Raw genomic sequence first — 20,355 nt, 5'->3', positions numbered from 1 at the left:
CTGTTAACATTCGACTTTCCATGAACTTGTTAACGGCACACAATGTGTGGCAAATGACGTCATGTAAATACTATCTATAGCCTGTTGTTTTGAAAACAATTGTCCCTGTACAACAACTGTTTTATACTGTACTTGCACCTCATCACACCTTTCCCTCCACGCGTTGAAAGTAATCTGTCATGTCATTTTCTAACATTCCTGGCTTGCACAGGCGTACCAAATGCGTGACAGCCGCTGTGTAAAAAAGGTCATAAAAACGGCTTTTAGACGTGAAAAGTTCCAACGCGTAATGGAAGGGTTCGAAGCAATTTTCCAAGAGGGTATCTGAGGCCTAACAGAGGCATTATGGCACCTGTGCGAACGGGTGTGCTGCGTTTAACATGGGAATCTCAGCTCCGTGTCGCTAGCAGCTTTGACAGACTGTATGAAAGGTGCTTATGTGGTTATGTGATTGTACGTTGGTGTCAGTTAGCTTTCTTGTTGGCCCCAGCGGAGTCCATCAACAAGACGCCTCGCAGGGATTTCAGCACGTCTTTAAAAAATAATAAGCTTTGTTCTGAAGACTCCGTGTGCTTTGGCTGATTTCCAAACATTGAAGCAAGAGTATTTATCTTGCAGTTTTAGCCGCTAGTCATAGATTTCCCCCTTTCAAGACATCCCTAAAACAACGCTTGGGATGACAATTAGGATTTGAATAACATCCCGCCTGCTCTTTGTTTTTGTTTTTACGGCTTGTTTGCGTCCTTCCTGCCGCCTCGGACGCGAGCGCCGCTCGCCGTTCTTCCTGTTGTGAGCGACGCAAAGTGTGGACGTAAGCGCTTTTCACGCGAATTGCAACAAGTCGCTGCGAGATCAGTGTGGCAATCCAAAAAGAACAACAACAAGGCTCAACTTGCTGGGAGCTTCAGGTACCGCCTTAGATAAACACCTGCAGTGCATTTTGGGAAACAATCTCTGATTAAGTTGACATAGTGGTTCACGTGATCTTGTTTTAACATAAACGTCAGTCCTTTCAGACCACTAGATATGAGCATTCGCAGATGTTTTACATAAAGTAAAACAACCTGTCGCTCACTTTTCTTGTGGGAAGACAACAGAGAACTGGAGCCCTGATACTGCCACTGATATGGTTTCCGACATGATGTTAGCTTGCTTGCTAATTATTTTCATACACGAAACAAAAACACACATTAGCTTCCGCTCCAAATGTGTTGCTTTGAACATATTTATTGAACATGGGTATAAATTAGTAATCATCATCTCATGTGGTGAACAGAATTGTGATTGAAGGTTTTCGTGGGCCTCAACAGATTTTGAGATTGAAATTTTTGGGGGGGGAAATAGCAAAATTGTTCATCAGCTTATGTCCATGAATGTCATATTGCTTAAAACACAAATACAATTGGTTTGCTTTCTTTGAGGAAATCTGAGCGTATTTTTAGTTGAGACTAGGGATGGGCGTATCGGGCCGATACCAGGCCACATTTTAGGGTATGGGTACTCGCGATGGATATCGATACTGGTATCGGCCTCCGCTCTTGTGGCCATTTTTTCGGTCAGGAACTGTCAGTAAGACGGGGGAGAACGAACGTTTTGTTCCATCTGTGACCTGTATCTCCTTATGGGGTAACACGTGTTCATTTCATCACTTCCGGCAGCGCCATTTTGTTGTGCGTTACTGAGAATAAGTAAGTACTCTTGTTGTAATATGACCTATATCTGTGGTTCATATATGTTTGTGGCTCTCGTATCTTTTACATTTGCCGTGCGCTTAATTGCCTCGCTAAACGTCGTTGAGCTGCGGTGCTAAAAATAGAACGGAGTCGTTTACGGCCCTCGCAGATGCTAATTATAGCTCTTATACACACTACATTATATTTGTAATGTGGCTTTTTCGTTTCCCTGTGGGCTTAATGTATTTCTTTACCAGTGACGTGCGGTCAGGATAGGCAAGGTAGGCACTGCCTACCCCCGGCTGAAATGAAAGTTGAAACCTTTTGCCTTTTTCTATTTATTTAAATTATTTCTTGCATTTCAGAAAGCCTACACTACGTATAGGTTTAGAAGTGACAACATTTGGTGATTTTCATACCTCAATTACAAATGACTCATTACTTTGTCTGGCCTGCAGGCAAAAATGCTGCAAAAATGATCCTCCTGAAGGCACACCGCTGCTGTGCTTTTCCCAGCCCTGTCCGCGTAGCGATGTGTGTCCGCACATGCGTAGTCAGTTTCCCAGTAGGAAAGTCCTTTACGCAAATAGGCAGATCGCTACGCAGCCTTTTTACGTCGCTGTATTATTCCTACATTGCATTCGTGAATTCAAAACAAAGCAAAGCGGTAAAGGAGAAAATAAAACTTTTTTTTTTTTTTTTGGTAATATGGTCACCCTATGATACGTTGTACACTCGCCTGCCGACACACACATTTGTAACTGGTGTGTGCGTCTCAATTTGCGACTGCCTGCCGACCCAAACCGAGAGCTCACTGCACGTCACTGTCCTATACAGAGCAGCCTTCCAAATTAAAAGCATGGATTTCAAAACAAGATCTAATTAAACATCACACACTACACAGCTTGAGCAATTCTTACCATGGTAGATATGACTAAATTACTTGGAGCCCTATTGTCTTGAATTGAATTATTTGCACTTCACTGTATTCTTTAAAAAGAAGTTGTACAACCACATGTTTTGATAGGGACTTCTTTTCCAGGCCACTGGATTATTTATTTAATCTTTTTGATTGATTTTTTGAAAATCATTTCATTGTGCAAAATGACTTTTATGAGCAAATTGAAAAAATATAATTGCCATAAATTGTATTCAATTTTAAGGAAATTTGCTAAAGTTGTGATATAGATGTCTTTTTTTTTTTTTATTATCTGTCTTTGTTTTTTGGAAAATTTTATGTATCATAAGAATTAATGGTATCAGCACTTGGTATCAGTATCGTGAGTACTGAAGATTTGAGTATCGGTATCGATTTTAAAAAAGTGGTATCGAACATCCCTTGTTGAGAGGCAGAAATAGAGGATTTGGACTCTTTTAAATCTTTTTCTTTCCATATAATTGCTGACAATGTTTCACACATTTTTTTCGTTTAGCGTAGCCATTTGAAATGTTAATTTTTTGGCTACTTCTTCGTTGCTGTCATTGCATTTTACCACAAGCAGTTTGACAGAAGGTCTGTCATTTTTTTGGCTACACAGAATGCGCAAAGGCGATTATTTGTTCATAAATGTTAGTTCATTCCTGAAAAATTTTCTGACAATCTGGCTACGTCCCTTTAACATTTAAGCTAAAGTATGTTTTTCTAAACACTGGTAAAAATTGAGTTTTTAATCAAGAATACCATAAGTGCTCCCATGCGGATGATGTGACGTGGGCAATTTAAAACAGCCTTGCACCCATGACCCGTTGCTAGAAGTTTATTTTCTATTTTTTAACAAGACCACGGTTCAACTTAATGTATAGTTTAATAACAATGACTAGTTTTTAATCAACCTGCATATTTTTGTAAATGTCAATGACATCTGAGTCTTCAATTAATCAAAGATGTTTTCTTAAACGGACAATTCGGTTTTTAGTCACCTAATTGACAACAACTTAACATGAGGTGCTGGCTAAATCTGCGCAGGGCTTGACCGCGTTTTGGTGTTTTCACATACACGTTCAGCCTGCTGCAGTACTTGACTCTTTTTCTCCTTAAAATCGGCTTACAAGAGAAACAGATTCGCTGGATTGAATTCATCAAAATCCCGTTAACACTCCCTATGCTAATTGTTAATAGTTCCAGCAGGTGTATAGTTGAATGACTTTCAACCACTAAATTGCCACCAAACACCCACCATGGCACAGAGCCCTCTGGCAAATTCCCAAACAGGCAAAACGAACCCTGCACCAGCACAAAAACGAAGTTTTTACTCTCAAGCGCAGCTGCACCGTCTCCGAATGGATGTCTTTTGTGAACAGAAAACAACAGTTAAGTGTTAAGTGAATCAACAAGAGCAGAGCTTGTGCGCGCTTGCAAAAAAAAAGTGCTCTCATGTGCTTTCCAAGGTGATAAAAGATTTTCCCCTGGAAACGTCAGATCTGGGAAGGAATCCTTCATGCGACTGTCAGGCGCTGAGAGGATCCGCTTTGTGCTGTCCTTGGGCAAGAAACTCACTGATCTCCGCTGTGACTGAGCAGTATTTGCGTAGCGGAGGCCACGCCCGCCCGCCGTTACGCGCCGTCATCTGATAGCTTTCGCTTCATGCCGCAACCCAGTGGACGCTAAGGGCCCTCGGGGAACCCCGCCGCCGGTGGTCGGGAAATACTTTCCAAATGAAACCAGACCAAACAGCCGCTAGCGTTTTAGACTCAACTTGGATTGATGTGGAAGAAGCCTGCTGGGGCAGGCGAGCTTGAGGCTGCTTCGACGCTTGTTCAGGGAAAGTTTGTAGCTATTTATTCGGTGGGATTTATTCCAAAGTTCAAAGGCGGGAATTAATGGTAAGGCAGCAGGGGGTACGAGTGGTTAACGCTGCTGCCTTGCAGTGCTGAGGTTCTGGGTTTGAATATTCGCTCCAGTTTTCCCGTGCAAATTTGGACTTGATCAGAGAAGTTTTATGAAGAGCGAGGGTTCGAGGGGTGGTCAGTGACCGCTGGTTTCTGTTTTGTCAAGCACTTGCGGTGCTACATAAATAAAGGCTTGATTGATTAACTTGCACTCTAAAAAAAAGAAAATCCCCCAGACATGGCAATCAAAACATGTTCATTAATCAAATGCTAAAATTAGCTAATGATAACAGCTGGAAAAACAATACTCCTTTACTTTTATCTTGTGTTTTCAGATAAGAAAGAGAATTTCTTTACGCCAGACAATATAAATAAACAAAATACTTATTTTAGGTTCATTTAAGACGTTAAATTGTGCGAGGGTGAATGTTTGTTTGTCTATATGTGCTCTGTGATTGGCTCGTTTCTCACCAAGTCATTTGGACTTCCAGGCTTCCTGATTGGCCGTTGTTCCGATTCACATCACAATCACAGAGTTAAGGACTTGGCCCCTCTCAATTTTGATGGCATGCAGTCCCCTCCAAAAGTATTGGAACAACATGGTCAATTGAAATTCCTTTGATTTTGTTGTATGCTGAAAACATTTGAGTTTCAGATCAAAAGATGAATATGAGACAAAAGTATTTACATTTAGATGTGTTCAACAACTGAGGACAGATAACTTTTTGTTTGCAGCTATCCACTTTTTTTCCCCCAAGTCAGCAAAAATGTTGGAAAAGGCATGATCAAATTAACTTAAGGTGAAAACATAAAAATTGGGCGCTTTATTTCGTTAGGGTCCGGTGATTGACATGGCCATTCAAAGATTATGATTATGATTATGTTTGCCTTTGGCGTTTGGAGGACTAGCTACGGCCCAGGACTGATCCACCCCAAGTGTGATCATTCGCAGCTTGTACATGTTGTCAAAGTCATCGCAACTATACCAACTATTTTTTTTGTTTTCAACCTGTTTGGGTAATCTGACCCATGTTTTATTTATGTTTTTATTTACATTTATTTATATTATATTTATATTACATTATGATATTATTTTTATTTATGTATGTTTATTTTGTATGTATATATATATATATATATATTATTATATTTATATATAATATTATATTTTTATTTATTTATCTATTTTTTTAAACGGACATTATAAGTCAACCCAAAGACGAGCTTACCACATAGACAGCTGTTTGCAGTAAAAAAAGATTCGACCAGAGGAAAATTTCTACCTGGTCATATTTTCGATGAAAAGTTGTTTCTCACTAAATGAAGTAGTAGTGTAAAAATAAACATTTATATTTGTCTTCCTTAAAGCTGCAGATGTCTTTTGACATTTGTGAATCTGAGCAAAAAAATCTGCATTATCAACCACTTATAAGTATGAAATATTGTCGGAAGGCAGTGTAAATCTGTTGCGCAGCACTGCGCCAACATGGCGCCAAAAGTAGATGGTCGCCTGATAAGGGGCTGGCGCGGTTAAGCGTGGACAGTATGAAACTGTCTAGCAGTTTTGTTTTGATTTCTTTTTGTGCTCTTTATCCAGCATGGCTTTTACTTGGTTTTATATAATCACATTTTAAGCAGGCAAGACTTTGCTTATTTTTTCCCCTCCAAAAAATTCATGTAACAATTCAACATTTTCTTGTAATCTCACGTCACGCTAGTAGCATGACCGTTTTCCTTACATTATATTACAACCTCTTAAAACATTTAAAACAATTCAGTATGACTTTTCTCATTGCATAACATGTTTTTAAATATTTGACTTTATTCTTGTAATAGTATAAACATTTTCATTTTTGTAAAAGATTTTGACTAATTTGACTTTATTTTCATAACATTACACTTTTGCTGCATTATTCTGACTTTTTAATATATTTTATAACTGTTTTCAATAGTATATTCTAAATAAAAATAAAAAAATCCCATAATATTATGACTTTTGTTTTTAAACATGACAACTTAATTCTTATAAAAGCTTTTCTTGGAATACAGTGGGATGTCCGTGGTTTACGTCATAAATTTTGGAAGATAAATTCTCTCGGTTCACGCACTATTTTTCAGTTTACAAACAATAATGGCATGAATGGATAGAATGCATTTTTGTAATCTTTTTACTTTTTCTCTCATTGCATTACATTGATTTTTTCATTTTTTATTACTTTATTCTCTACAACTTTATCCTTCAAACTCACTATGTTGTTTTCACAGTTGTATAACTGTTCTCTTATTATTCTCATATTTCAACATTTGTTTTTGTTTTCGTAAGGTTATAACTTTATTGGTACCATTTTTTTGTAACTTCATCACATTTTTACTGTACTTTATTCTCATAGAAAAAATTTTTTTTTGTGATATTATGACTTTATTTAGTGAAAGATTTTTTTTTTTTAATCTTTGTATTTTGACAATATTCTTCTGACATTTCAATTCTTCCGACTTTTTTCATAGTATATTTGTCATTAACTCAACTTTTCCCCACAATATTTTTTTCGTGCCTGTTTGACTTTATTCTTGTGTCATTCCAACTTATTTTTCTGTCTTATGAATTTGTTGTCGTAAAATTATGACATTTTCAATATCAGTGAGGACCGCTGCTTATTTTTCTCAATTGTTCCTGAGAATAAAATAGAGTGTACAATTCTAAGAATAGTCGTCCGGTTCCGTAATTGGAACATTCCATCAAAATGGACTCCCAGCTCATGTGATGTTGTGACTGACTTGTTGTTTGTTTGTGATTTTTTTCAGATTCGGATACGCGTCTGTGTCCATTTACTGCTGCTGATCACGCTCGGGGTGCATTCAAGTAAATTTGACGTCAACCCAGTGACAGATGACGTGTCGAGACTGTCGATTTTGGTAAGAACAAATGCTACTTCCACTCAAAGCGGTAACGGCCTGTTTTTATTGCGTCCTGCAAACGTACATTAACATTTGCTGTACAGATTGTAGCTACATAAGCTAAATCCGTCATCACATTTATGTCAAACATTAACATTATCACTTTTATTCCTTAAATGATTCTCGTAACATTTTTTTATATAATATTTACACCTTTAATTTCATAATGTCACACCGTCCTGTGTCCTACAACGAGTAGTAGAACTGCTATTACTGCTCTTTTTTGATAATGTTAAGGCCTTTTTTTTTTTTTATGACCATATTCAATTAATATTTAAAAAATAATCATCAAAATAATAGTTAAATAATACCATGCCTTTATTCTTGCAATAAAAGGTCAACTCTGACTTTCTCCTAAAAGAATCACATTTGGCTTATTTCCAACTTTATTCTCATAAAATCACAATCTCTTCCGGTACTGTTAACATCTTTCTTGCAGCATTACATCTTTTTTTTCCATAGTATTTTGACTTCATTCGAATTGTACTACAACTGTGTTCTAATCTAATTTTATATAAAAACTTTTTTGTGTAAAATTGTCCTTGTAATGTTGTGACTTTCTCCGGTGACATCTTTTTTTCTAATGTAATTTTAACTTAAATTAGATTTTTTTTTTCTGTTTCATGACTTTAATATTGAAATAAATTGCGAATTCCTGTAATGTTTTTCATAATATTATAGTGTTATTGGAGCAATATTACAAATAATTCTTGTAACATAACTTTTTCTTGTAAAATCACAGACTTATGACTTTATTCTCATAATGAATGATTTTTTTTTTTAATTTTATTGTCGTATTAACAACTTTTTTGTAACTTTGGCCATTTATTCTTGTAATCTTTACCTAACATTAGCTCTATTTGTGTAACGTTCTTCAACTTCTTTTTCTGTAATTTTCCGACTTTTTTCACATATCATAACGGTTTCATAATTTAATATCTTATAATATTTCATAATATCTTATAATATGTCATAATATCCCACAAAATGCTACCTTTTTTGTAATTGAACCTTCTTTTCCCTAACAGTCATTGTAGCCTTTTTCTCCTTGAGAATCTCTCTTTGAGGAGACGTTACTGACAAAGATCATCTGGACGTTATTGTGCACTGTTGCTTTAAGAGTCACCAAGCCTCAACATAATTAGGAGAGTAATTAGGTGCACAGAGGCCTCGACAATTGTTGTTTCAAAGAATCCTACTTGACTGCCTTGTAATCTGCGTTTCCATTTACTGCTCTTTTGTATTTGAACATTCACCTTATTTGTCTTGTTGTCTTTCTACAGAAACATAATATTCCCAAAGACTACAAAATTCCTGTACATTACGTTCCGAAAGACGAGGTAAGACTTTTTTTCCCTCCCTCAGTCGAACCATTTGGTGACGTTTGAACGTTTGTGAGCAGCTTTGTGTCAAATGTCGCACGTGTGTGATGCGAACGTAGTCCCAAACGCCACGAAAAAGTCACATGATACGTGAAGGATAGCAACAACAAAAAAGTTGGAATCATACAAGAATAGTCCACAAAATAAGCAATAGGCTTACATTTTTAAAAGAGAACAAAATAGAATCAAATTTAAGTCATAACATTCCCAAGTTTTCTTAGCATAAAGTCATGATGTTACGTGAAAATGTTTTTTTAAATATAGTTGTAAGATTAAAATAAATGGTAGTGTTACGACAACGAAATCATAATATAGCATTTGAAAGTTGTAATGTTACAAGAATAAGGCTGTAAATCATAATTTATAAAAAATTACAAATAAAATGATAATACTTTAGAAAATTGTAATTCTAAGTAAAGTAATAAAGACATATTATCCAAAAATGTTGGAATGTTACGAAAACAAAGCCATTATTATTTATGTTTAAAAAGTTGTAATATTACAAGCGCAAATTTGTAACATTATTATAACAAAGATGTAAATTTATTGTACTGTTATGAGAGTTGTTGCAATATTATAAAAAAAAATAAGTCGCAAGGTTACGAGAAAAAAATTGCATTAAATTTTCATGTTACGAGAATAAAACATTGCAAATGACCCAAGAAAAATTGTGATGTGGAAACAAGAATGAAATTGTAATATTTTATACAAAAGTTTTTTATTATAATTCCGAATATAAAGTCTAATATAAGAACAAAGTTGTAGTATCACTTTTAAAAGCATTGTTATGAAGCTACAGTCGTAACGTAAAAAAGTTGTTGCGAAAAAAAAATCTTCCACATTAAAAAGTTTTAATGTTACAAGAATAAAGTTGTAATAATACCTAAAACTGTTGTAACGTTGTACGAGCATTGTTGTTTTTTTAACTACATTAAAAAGGTACACATGTTTCTGTTAGCATTTTTCTCCTTGTATTGATTTGTGTTTGTTTGATTTTGAAATCTTTTTTAGGGTGGGATGTGCTGGGTAAAGCTCAACGTCTTCTACCTGGAGGAGAGTTTACAAGACTTAGCGCACAAGTTTGGCAACATTTCGTCCAACCGAAAAGACATTAGCATATTTATACAAATGCTCCAAGAGCTCCGGCTCAACATGGGCTCCGTGGTAAGAATTGTTTATTGATTTTTTTTTTAATTTATTGTGCAAACCACTATTACTATTGCAATGAAGTTGGCACAATGTGTAAAACATAATTAAAAAAAAAAAAAACGCAATGATTTGCAAATTCTTTTCAAGGCGTAATGTTCAAACTGATGAGCGCTTTTTTGTTTCTTTGGCAAATATTCTCTTCTGTTGTATTTGATGCCTGTGCAACACGTTACAAGAAGAAGGCTCGCTTCACCACGAACAAGGATGGGGCGCGGTTCGCTACTTTGTGAGCAACTGCGTAAGCAAATAGTCCAACAGTTCAATAAAAAATGTCAATGTACAATATCAAGACTTTTAGGGATTTCCTCATAAGATCCTCAAAAGCTTCAGAGAATCTGGAGAAATGTCTGCACGTAAGCAGCAAGACCGAAACCCAACATGAAATTTCCGCTACCTTCAATCCTTCAGGCGGCACTCCGTTAACAACTGGCATCAAAGGATATTTACCACGTGGGCTCAGGAGCACTAAAGAAAAGTGTTAGCAGTTAATACAGTCATTACGTCCACAAATGTAAGTTAAACTCAACCATCCAAAGCGAAAGTCATTTATCAACAACACCCAGAAACGCCGGCGGCTTCTCTCTGTCTGAGCTCATCCCAGATGAACTCACAGCAAGCGGAAAAGTATGCCGTGGTCTGACGAGTCCACATTTCAAATTGTTTGGAAATAATGGCTGTTGTTTCCTCCGGGCCAAAGAAGAAAAAGACTGCTTAAAGTTTAAAAGGCAGCATCTGTGATGCTATGGGGGGTGTTAAAACCCATGGCATGCGTAAATTGCACATCTGTTCAAGGCCCTATTAATTTAATAATGTTGAAAAGTACATATTTGGCACGCTTTGCTTGACTTCATAGTAAAAGAGTGCAAGTACTAGACTGGCCTGCCAGCAGTCCAGACCTTTCTCACATCAATCCAGAATGTTAAAGAATTACACCTACAATAACATCAACAATTAGTATCCACAGTTTGCAAAGACTTACGGAGTGATTGAATGCAGTGGTCAATATGCCCCTGCCCCTGTCCTTTTTTTTTTGTTTTTGTGGGGCATCAAATTCAAACTGAGTGAACATTTGCTACTGTTCAATAATTGGGTACTTGGGAACAAATTACACATTTTACATCCACATTGAAAGGGAAAGCTAAAGTATTGAGTTCATGTTGTGGCTTGCTCTTTTTAGGAGGCGATCATGTACGACTTTGAGTGCCACTACCGTGAGGAGCGGTGGCCCACGGAGCAATACTTTGAGTTTGTGTCCGACTTCCTGGCCAGCGCGCAGCACAGAGACGACTCGGACGACTGCGAGCCTCCTCCCTGTCCCACTACGCCATACACGCAAACAGAACAATATTTAAAAGGTATGTCTTCATGCGCTAATCAGTACTTGGAAAAGTGCAATTGTTTTACTGCAATATTAGCACGTTATTCTCACATAACTTTTTACAAGTAATAATGTAAAAAAAACAAAATAGTAAGATGGTCATTTCAACCTATTTTCTAGTACAAAAAAAAATAGAAGCCTATTTATTGCATTCGCTTGAGAATTGAGTTTTTTTGAGTATTTTTTTTTCATTTTCAGTTTTTCTGAATATTATTTTCTGATTTACTGAATGTTTTTTTCTGTCAAAAAAAAATATTCAGAAAAACAGACTGAAATTTTTTTTCCGGAAAAACGGAGAAAAATATATTCAAAAAAACAGAAAACTAATTATTCAGAAAAACAGGAAAATATATATTTTTTAAAACAGGAAAAAAAACTTTAAAAAACTTTTCTTTCTTTTTTTATATAAAACGGACAAAAAAATACTCCAAAAAACAAAGCTCCCCCCAAAAAATTGTCAGAAAAACAGGACTTTTCACATAATTTCCAACAATTTTTTTGTTTCTACCTTTACTCTTATGTTATCATCCCACTGCTACATATCTGTAGCACCATCATACACGCAAAAAAAGGGAGTTGCTCACTGAACTGAAGTCCGCTGATATTTTCTATCATCGCCCTTGATTTGACTTTTCGAGGCATATTTTTCCAGAACATTTTGTGTTGAACTTTGAACGAGTGCTTCTCGGCTGTGTGGGAAAGTTGTTTTAGGAACTGGAACTTTTGTCTCGGCCAAATCAAATGTTGATGTTTCACAATTCCACACCAATAATCCCGCACCACAGCGTCAAACGCGAACGCTACAAATGTGTCACCGTTTTCACACCTGAGGCCATCTCGCTGAAAGATGGAGGCCGTCCATTTAGAGATAATTCACAGTTGAAGAAATTCCATTATGATATGTACATTCTGGAAACATCATCCAATTGACTGGTTTAGCTATTTATTGTTATGTTTGGGTAGAATTAGCATTTTTGTTGAGCATTTTAGCTGCTGACAACAGTGATCAAGCTGGAAAATCAATTTACATAATGCTTCAAATCAATTTTCCCATTATTTATTTATTTAGTCATTTATTTATTGTAAATGTTAGATTTTCAATTTTCAGATAGTCGTCCATTGCTGGAGCTCTCCATGCAAGTCGGTGACCCGCTCACTCGACCAATGAAAGGCCGTTTGCAACGACGGAGTCCAACCCAAGACGGGCTTAGGACCGCCCCCTCATTTGAATAACATTTTGTCCTGGCCGTATGGACCAAAACTGCCAACATTAAAAATTAATGACTAAAAGTATAAAATAATAACGAATATAAAAAAATATAATAAAAAAATTTGAATACAAATATCTTTTTATATATATATATATATATATATATATATATATATATATATATATATATATATATATATATATTTGGGGGGGGGGGTTAATATTCAAATGACTGTATATTTTTTTATATCCGTTTTTATTTTCACTTTTAGTCATTTAGTTTTGGTCCGCCATATTGTCCTGGCTCAAATTGAGGCAGAGGTGGTATCATCCTGACTATGATGGGTGACTACCAATACCGATATCTGTGCCAATACCGGTCTTATTTTAAGGTATCGTCCTCACGGCGGTGACTGATACCATTATCGGCCGCCCTCCTGCGGCCATTTTACTATCAGGGACAAAAAAAAAAAAATTATATGAATACAAAGTTGCCATTAACTTCATGCAATTTTAAGGAAAAATATTATATGGGGATATGTAGGTGTGTCTTTAAAATCATCTGTCATTTATGGGTGAGGAATTTTATTTACTAGTGGTATCGGTATTTGGTATCAGTAGCGGTGACTACTCAAGAGTTGCGTATCGTCGAGACATAAGTGGTATCGAACATCCCTAATCCCGACCGTGCGCCATGACGTGCATGTATTCTGTCAAATTTAACTGACTCGCTTTCATTTTTTCCAGGCAACATATAATAATTCCATGTTTCAATAATAAGAATATGACTGTTATCATGTTAAAGCATTCGTTCATTATCAGTCACTCAGGCTGGTACTGTATTGTATCAATTGTATTATAATAATCAATTTGTTATTTTTGACTGTGTCATTTGCAAGTGTTAAACGGAACGCGCTCGTACCTTAAAGCACCTCTGTATTAATTGTCAATCAATGCATGTGTTTTTGGTGTGTGCTTGTTTCAGAATCGCCGTCGTCCAGCAGTAAAAGCTCCGAATGTGACGCGTCCACAGACTGCCAAACACGTACGTCTTCTCATATTCTTCTTGTGCTCTTCCCACGTCGAGCCTGCACGCTCGCTCGACTGTTTGAAGTGTGTGACTTGTTGGTGCGTGGCTGTGAAACCAGTCCAGCTGGTGTGTGTGACAGATTTGGAGGGAACATTCGGTGCCGTCGCTTTGCTTTGAACCTCCTGCTCGGAGACGTGCTCGTTGACCCGAACCCTGCCGCTCACCGTTAGCCTGCGCCATTTTCAAAACGTTCAACTTTTCACGTGACCCAATCGACCCCCGAACCCCCACGTCTCTTCTGCAACCGTCACATGAAATGATTTAAACCGCAAGGGGAAGAACTGTTCTAGAAATATTTCGCATGCATTTGTGATTTATGAGTTAAAAAGGAATGAATATTGTTTTGGGAAATTTTCATGCAACGGAAAAACAAAACCCAATTTCTTCATCCCATAAAAATATTATTTGCAAACAACCAATGATACAACTTAGGAGGGTTTATCAAGCTTTTTAATAGGCAAGGCAGCTTTATTGATATAGCGCTTTTCAACACAAGCTAACTTCACATAATTAAGAAAATACATTTGCAAACAAACAAGTTTGTCATTTAAAAGAAAAGGAAAGAAATTTAAAAAAAAATGATCTAATTCATATGACTAAAAGAACAATATTAAATTATTACAGCATAACAGATAAATGCTGATTCGCCATGTTTGCTTTGAAGCATATTATATGACATGACATTCCAAGGGATTCATCACAAGTGTAGCCTCTTTATTACAGTTGTACTTCTTTTTTTTCTTATTGTAGCAGGAAGGGTTCAAATTGGGGTTTCAAACCTGGGTTAGGCTTTCAAATTAGATTGTGATTTCAAGCTCAGTTTTGAAAGTAGTGTTTCAAACCAGGGTCGGGTTTCGAAATATGATTTAAAATCAGGGTTAGAGCTTTCAAGAAGGGCAGCTGGGGTTTTAAATGAGGGTTTCAAATAAGGGTTGTATGGTTTTGTTTTAGGGTTTTAAGCCTAGATTAAAGGGAGTTGGACTTTAAAATGAGAGTTTCAAGTTTCACAAGGGGAAATTAAGCATCACGGCAGCTTTATATTGTAATAATATATATATACTTCTTTTTTTCTTTTTTTTTATAAAAATATACCTCTTTAGAGACAAGGCTGGGTTTCAAACCTGGGTTCAAGTTTGGGTTTCTTATTAGGGATTCGAGCCAGGGTTCTTTTTTTTCTTCTTCTTTTTTTTTTGAAAGACTGACGTAATTGCAACATTCCAACTTTTTCACACTATATGATTCTGTTGACGTTCATTTTGGATGCTTTTGATGTTGTCGCTATTGTTGTTGTTTTGCTGATGTTCATTTTGTTGCTAATGCACTTTTTGCTTTTGATGACATAAGGCTGATTTTTGTTGCGTGCAGACCAAGAAGCGCGTCTGCTTCCAGAGGTTGTGGAACGAAGTCTTTTGTCTTTACTCTTCATTCCATTCCTGGCTCTCATCCTGCTGCTCGTATGGAAGGTGAGTCACGTTTTTTTTTATTAGCCACCTACGGCGCATTCATCTTTGCCTGGAATTTACCGCAGCAACCGCCGACCTTTCAAGCCGCTGTGATGTTATGTCATCGTAAGTATTCAAAATGATTTTCCATCTTCCCACGAGCAGCTCAGGTCGCGACGGAACAGCCGAGATCTTCCGCAGACTCCCGGAGAAGACGTTCTCTTCACGGGAACGGAAGGGAGTGCACCCCCGCTAGGTTCGCCAATTACAGAAAAGTATGTTTTTCTTTCTGCTTTGTTATCAAAAAGATGATTCGGCTCCTTTCCCGTCCCATCTGACGGCGTTCTCGTCTTTCTTTGCTCGCGTTCCAGAAACAAGTTGAACGTGATTGAAACTGTGTAATGACCCCTCAAATGCTTCAGCTGGTAAGCAGACATTTTTATCCGTTATTTGCATTATTTTGTCATCCTTGGGTCATCAAGATTGTTATGAAAACAAGTTTTAAAAAATGTAATTGATTTGTTTTAAACGAAACAAAAACTGCTTTAAAAAAAAACTAATTGCAACTACATCTTACATTTATAAAACTAAAACTTACTACAATGATGGTGAAAAATGTCCTTGTCATACTAATGTCATACGTGAGCTTTTGGGTTTCATTTTAAATGTGTTTCTTTTGGTATTGCTGTTCGTCCTCAGCTACAGAAGAACCAAAGGCAGTTGTTAGAGAATTGCACTTTACTTTATTACGCAATATTTATTGACCTTTTTTTTTTAATCTTTGACTTGACAAATACATTAAAAAAAGGAAACCTAAAACTACTATGAAAAAAAAGCTAAAAAGAATCATTATGGCAGTCTCAATTTAACAACTTTTGAGACAGTTGCACGAGCCTCATTTTGAGCAAAACTTTTTTTTTTCTTAATATTCTTATTTGAGCAAACATTTATCATTTATACAGCCCAACTTATGGAATATTTAAGGTAGTTTGATTTTAGCCTATATATTTCTGGGATAATTAATTTGCATCATTTAGTGGAGATTTACTGTAATCTTGTTTGAACCCGTGTAACTTTAGGGGATTTGTGGCAGCTTTATTTTAATACATTCAATTTTTTTTTGGGGGGGGGGGGGGACTTTACTGAAAATCTGTCAAAACTTACGCCGGTTCAAAAAACATCATCGTTTTTTAGAGCCCATGCAACTTTTGGTGGATTTTAAGCAACTTTTGCGGCCGTCTTGTTCTGAATCCGAACATTTTTACTAGATTCTTATTTGTGTAACTTCTGTGTTTTTTGCAATAGTCTTGTGTTGACCTGCGCAACCTTTGGACGTTTTCTGGTAGTCTAAATTGGAACCTGTGCATAGGATTTAGGCGATTTCTCTTTTGAACTTGCACAACTTTCATAGGTTGTAAAGGGAGTCTTATTTCAACCGGTGCAAATATTGGGAGATTTATGGCAGTCACATTTGACCCCACTTCATTTTTTTCCCTCCAGGTGACGACAGTGACATTCCACAGAGGAGTAACCGCAATAGTGATTCAAAGAAAGAAAGATGGAAAAAAAAAAAAACTGCTTCCGGACTGCTCTCTCTGCTCCGACCGCCAGCAGCAACCACCATTTTGTCGATTCGTCTACTGTATGGATACGCTTTTTCCTTTTTGCTTTAAAACTGGGTTCATTCCTTGAGGAGTAAGAAAACCAACAATAAAAAAAAAAAAGACTGTTGTTCCTATTAGAAGCCCTTTCCCCTCAGTATTTCTCCTCTCGGACTTGATAGCATCCTCACAAACTTTAAACAAGAAGAAGAGAATGCCGGATTGTGACCCGACCACGTTTTGTTTTGCCCCCCCCCCCCCCCCCCCGGTACCTCCACTCACTGGACACACACTCTTCCTCCACATTCCACAAGACCATCATCCCCATTTTCGTCTCCTCGTGGGGCTTGTACGCTCTATTTATTTATTGCCACACTCCAGAAGCACCTTTGTGTTTGGCACGCATTCCCCGGAGGAGTCAGCGGACTGTTGGCTGAAGGCACAGGGCGGGAAAAGATGACAAACATTACAGAGGGCAAAAGGAACACGCGCAGTGGAACCTTCAAAAAACAACAACTTTGGTCTCCAGGACAAACTGCAAATAATCATACCATAAAATAAATACGTTTTCAACTGCTATAAAAAACGTTTACCATTGTTAGTTTTTGTTGTTTTTTTAGGAACATAGGAAATGATGCAAATAACATTCTAGTTTTTTTTTTTATATTCTTAACTGTCATACAAGTGTAAATAAATAAATAAACTATTGTTAATAGGAAAAAATAATGCAAATAATCTGTTACAGGGCTGCTGTTTTTTTTTGTTTAAAAAATATATTTTTTATTATCATTTATCATCAATGAAATCCTTATCAAATTAATAAATTTGACACACCACAGAGAAGAGTATCGTTAACAATTCAAAAACAAAAAACCGGCAAGTGTATACAATGAGACTGAAAAGGGTGAAAACTCAAGCCCTTGTCTCCGCTCTCAAATGCTGTGGGTGTGTCAGCTGAATGCGCTAAAACCCTTCCCACCAAGTATGTCACTGGGCACCGATTTAACTATGCCTAAAAATCCTGGAATCCTGAAATAGTGAAAAACAGTTGAACACAATCTCTCCACAAATGAGGACCCACATACTGTAGTTCTTGGTCTTTGCGCATTTTCAGCAGTTGTCTTCAAATACGAAGGCCTATGAGGCACTTTACGGGGTCTTTAAGTCATATTTACATTTCTTAAAAAAGATAACCATGGGAAATAATGCATATTATTTGTACTACGGACACTGTAAAAGCTTTACTAATTCTGCAAGCAATATTTTAAGCACCATTATTTGCTGTCGTTATATAAAAGATGTTAACCGCTGTCAAACCAACGAGGCGTAAACAGACTACAGCCGCACTAGTAGCAGCGCAAGCGTGGCTGCTACCGCTGTAATCGGAGTCTTCACTTCATGATTATATTCTTTCTTTGTCCTTTCTCGGCTTTGAAGGTTCCACTGTTTCGAAACGCACGCTAGCTGCTATGCTAACTGTAAGAACTGTAATGTAAGAATGCAAAAAAGAGCCATGAACGCTCATTAGCGCCTTTTGCCTAGCATAGCCTAATGATATGCCTGTTTGTTTGTTTTAAAGCCATGTGCATCCCTCCCCTTTTTATTTTTTTTATTTTGCCTTACTGTCTCAAATCAAATCTCATTCACGTCAAAGTCGAAAAGCTACGTCAATTAGCGTAGCGCCAGTGAAGGCTAACCCTGTAAAATGTCATTCTGGACGGCTGCTTTGCAGCTAACAAACAACAGACGTTCTCAGCCAGGCAACCATTTTCTTCCGCTCTCTCCACACGGCTTTGATGTGCCTAAAGCTAACCGCGCTAAAGCTACAAGCATGAATCATCATCAGGAATACACACACATGCTTTACAGATGTTGCGTTCAACTTTGTTGTAGATGTAGACCAGGTAGACATTATAAAACGTACACAAAATGTTACTTTTTCCAAATATTACATTTTTACAAATTCATTTAAAAGTGGTTTATTTTACATTCAAAACTGTTCACATGGCAAAACATAAGTATTCAAGTTGAATTACTGGCCTTAATTTAAAAACAAATAATGAAATGTAAAAATGAAACGCATGTGTAAAGGAATATTGATTACTTTTATTTCATTTAGACTCCCAAGTAAATTTTACATTTTACATTAAAATTGTAATTTTTTAACATTTGCAGCACTTAGGATAATTTACAGGTAAAAACGAAATAATCTAAAATTGTCCACGATGGTATCAGGTATTGTCAAAACATAAAGTATTTAATATAAATTGTATTTAGTGACGTCAACTCACGTGTACATAAATTTAAAGAGAAAGTTTTAATTTGAAAATATAAAAGTTGAACTGTAATTAAATTCAACTTAAATGGTCCATGATGGTGTCAGGTACTGGGTTTGTTCTAAATGCGAAAAAAAACTGATTTAAAAATTGTTGTATGACATTTTATGTTCAAATAAAAATGTTAACTTATATGCTCAAATCATCCAAGTTGGTCATCAAATGATCAAAGTGCTATTGCTGAATAATAACTGAATAAAAAAAATGAATAGCATTTTTTTTTTTTTTCTTAAAACAAAAAATATAGCTCACAATTGTCCATGTTAGTCTCGGGTATTGTGGAAACATCAGGTTGCAGTTGATTTTTTTTTGGTGTGAGTCATATCTACTCTGCATTATTTATACAATAATATCATATAAGCATTCCCTTTAATCACAATGAGTTGCTTTCTCGCTTATGCCAACAGCATCCACACTGTAATCAAATGGATCACATTTTCAAAGACTTTGAATGAATGGGAGTCCCCTCGTGCCTTGTGTTTGATTGGACGGACGCTGATCATGTTCTGAACTCCTGTTTCAAGTACTTGTGATGAATGGACCTCACCTCACCTTTCGAATTGGCCCGTTGGCTTTCCGACGTGGGCCCGTTTGTGGCTATCTGCGACACTTCCGCCCTTTGCTCGCCCTCCTCCCTGCGACGTAGCTCGCCTTTCCCTTCACATGTTGACTTTTGACAAAAGCTGTGAATGAATGCAAACATGGCGGCGGTGTGTTTGTTTTGACAACTTTTGCCTGCCTCTTGAATTCTGTTGTTCCTACTGGTCCTGAACGCCATTTTTTATTTTTTATTTTTAAATATCACAGTGGGACAATCCAAACTTCCAGACAGTAAAGAGGTCTGGTGGGCCCGCAAAAAGGCAGATATTGATATTATTGTTATTATTATGACTATTATGATGATGATGATGAATGCCCAGCTGCTACTCTGGGTGAGAACTCTACTGTATTCTGTATTTTTGTATAAATGTTAACAAGCATACATCCAATATGAATAAAGTACATGTATCCTGACAACTGCAATGTGCATATTTTTCTTTGCCGATGTTCACAAACACATCCCATTCAGACATTTGCCCCGGGCCAAAAATACTTTTCACTTCTTTATGTGAAGGCTCATTAGTTACACGCCAGTCAGAAGTGTGACAGATTGGCTCCGCAAAAATGATTCCGGGGTGACGAGGGTGCGGCCACTGTAAATTCGCAAGGGGCGTGTAGAAGGCAGAAAATGTTTGGAAATTCCCAAAATT

At 36.7% G+C, this 20,355-nt stretch overlaps 1 protein-coding gene across 1 annotated transcript in view; it reads left to right on the top strand.

Annotated features, from left to right (window-relative positions):
- kitlga (kit ligand a) overlaps positions 1 to 20,122 on the top strand; it is a 49,787-nt gene extending 29,665 nt beyond the window's left edge. Inside the window, exons 2-10 of the mRNA XM_086074506.1 lie at positions 7,305 to 7,415; positions 8,741 to 8,797; positions 9,851 to 10,003; positions 11,226 to 11,403; positions 13,622 to 13,681; positions 15,092 to 15,189; positions 15,334 to 15,443; positions 15,540 to 15,593; positions 16,669 to 20,122. Coding sequence (XP_085930632.1) covers positions 7,305 to 7,415; positions 8,741 to 8,797; positions 9,851 to 10,003; positions 11,226 to 11,403; positions 13,622 to 13,681; positions 15,092 to 15,189; positions 15,334 to 15,443; positions 15,540 to 15,570 — 798 coding nt within the window. The 3' untranslated portion in view covers positions 15,571 to 15,593; positions 16,669 to 20,122. The remainder of the gene's footprint in view (positions 1 to 7,304; positions 7,416 to 8,740; positions 8,798 to 9,850; positions 10,004 to 11,225; positions 11,404 to 13,621; positions 13,682 to 15,091; positions 15,190 to 15,333; positions 15,444 to 15,539; positions 15,594 to 16,668) is intronic.
- Positions 20,123 to 20,355: the final 233 nt, after the last annotated feature.

This window comes from Leptonotus elevatus, chromosome 4 (assembly GCF_054856555.1).
Source record: "Leptonotus elevatus isolate MCC_2025b chromosome 4, RoL_Lele_1.0, whole genome shotgun sequence".
Classification (NCBI taxonomy): Eukaryota; Metazoa; Chordata; class Actinopteri; order Syngnathiformes; family Syngnathidae; genus Leptonotus; species Leptonotus elevatus.
This window is presented reverse-complemented; position numbering and strand designations above follow the sequence as displayed.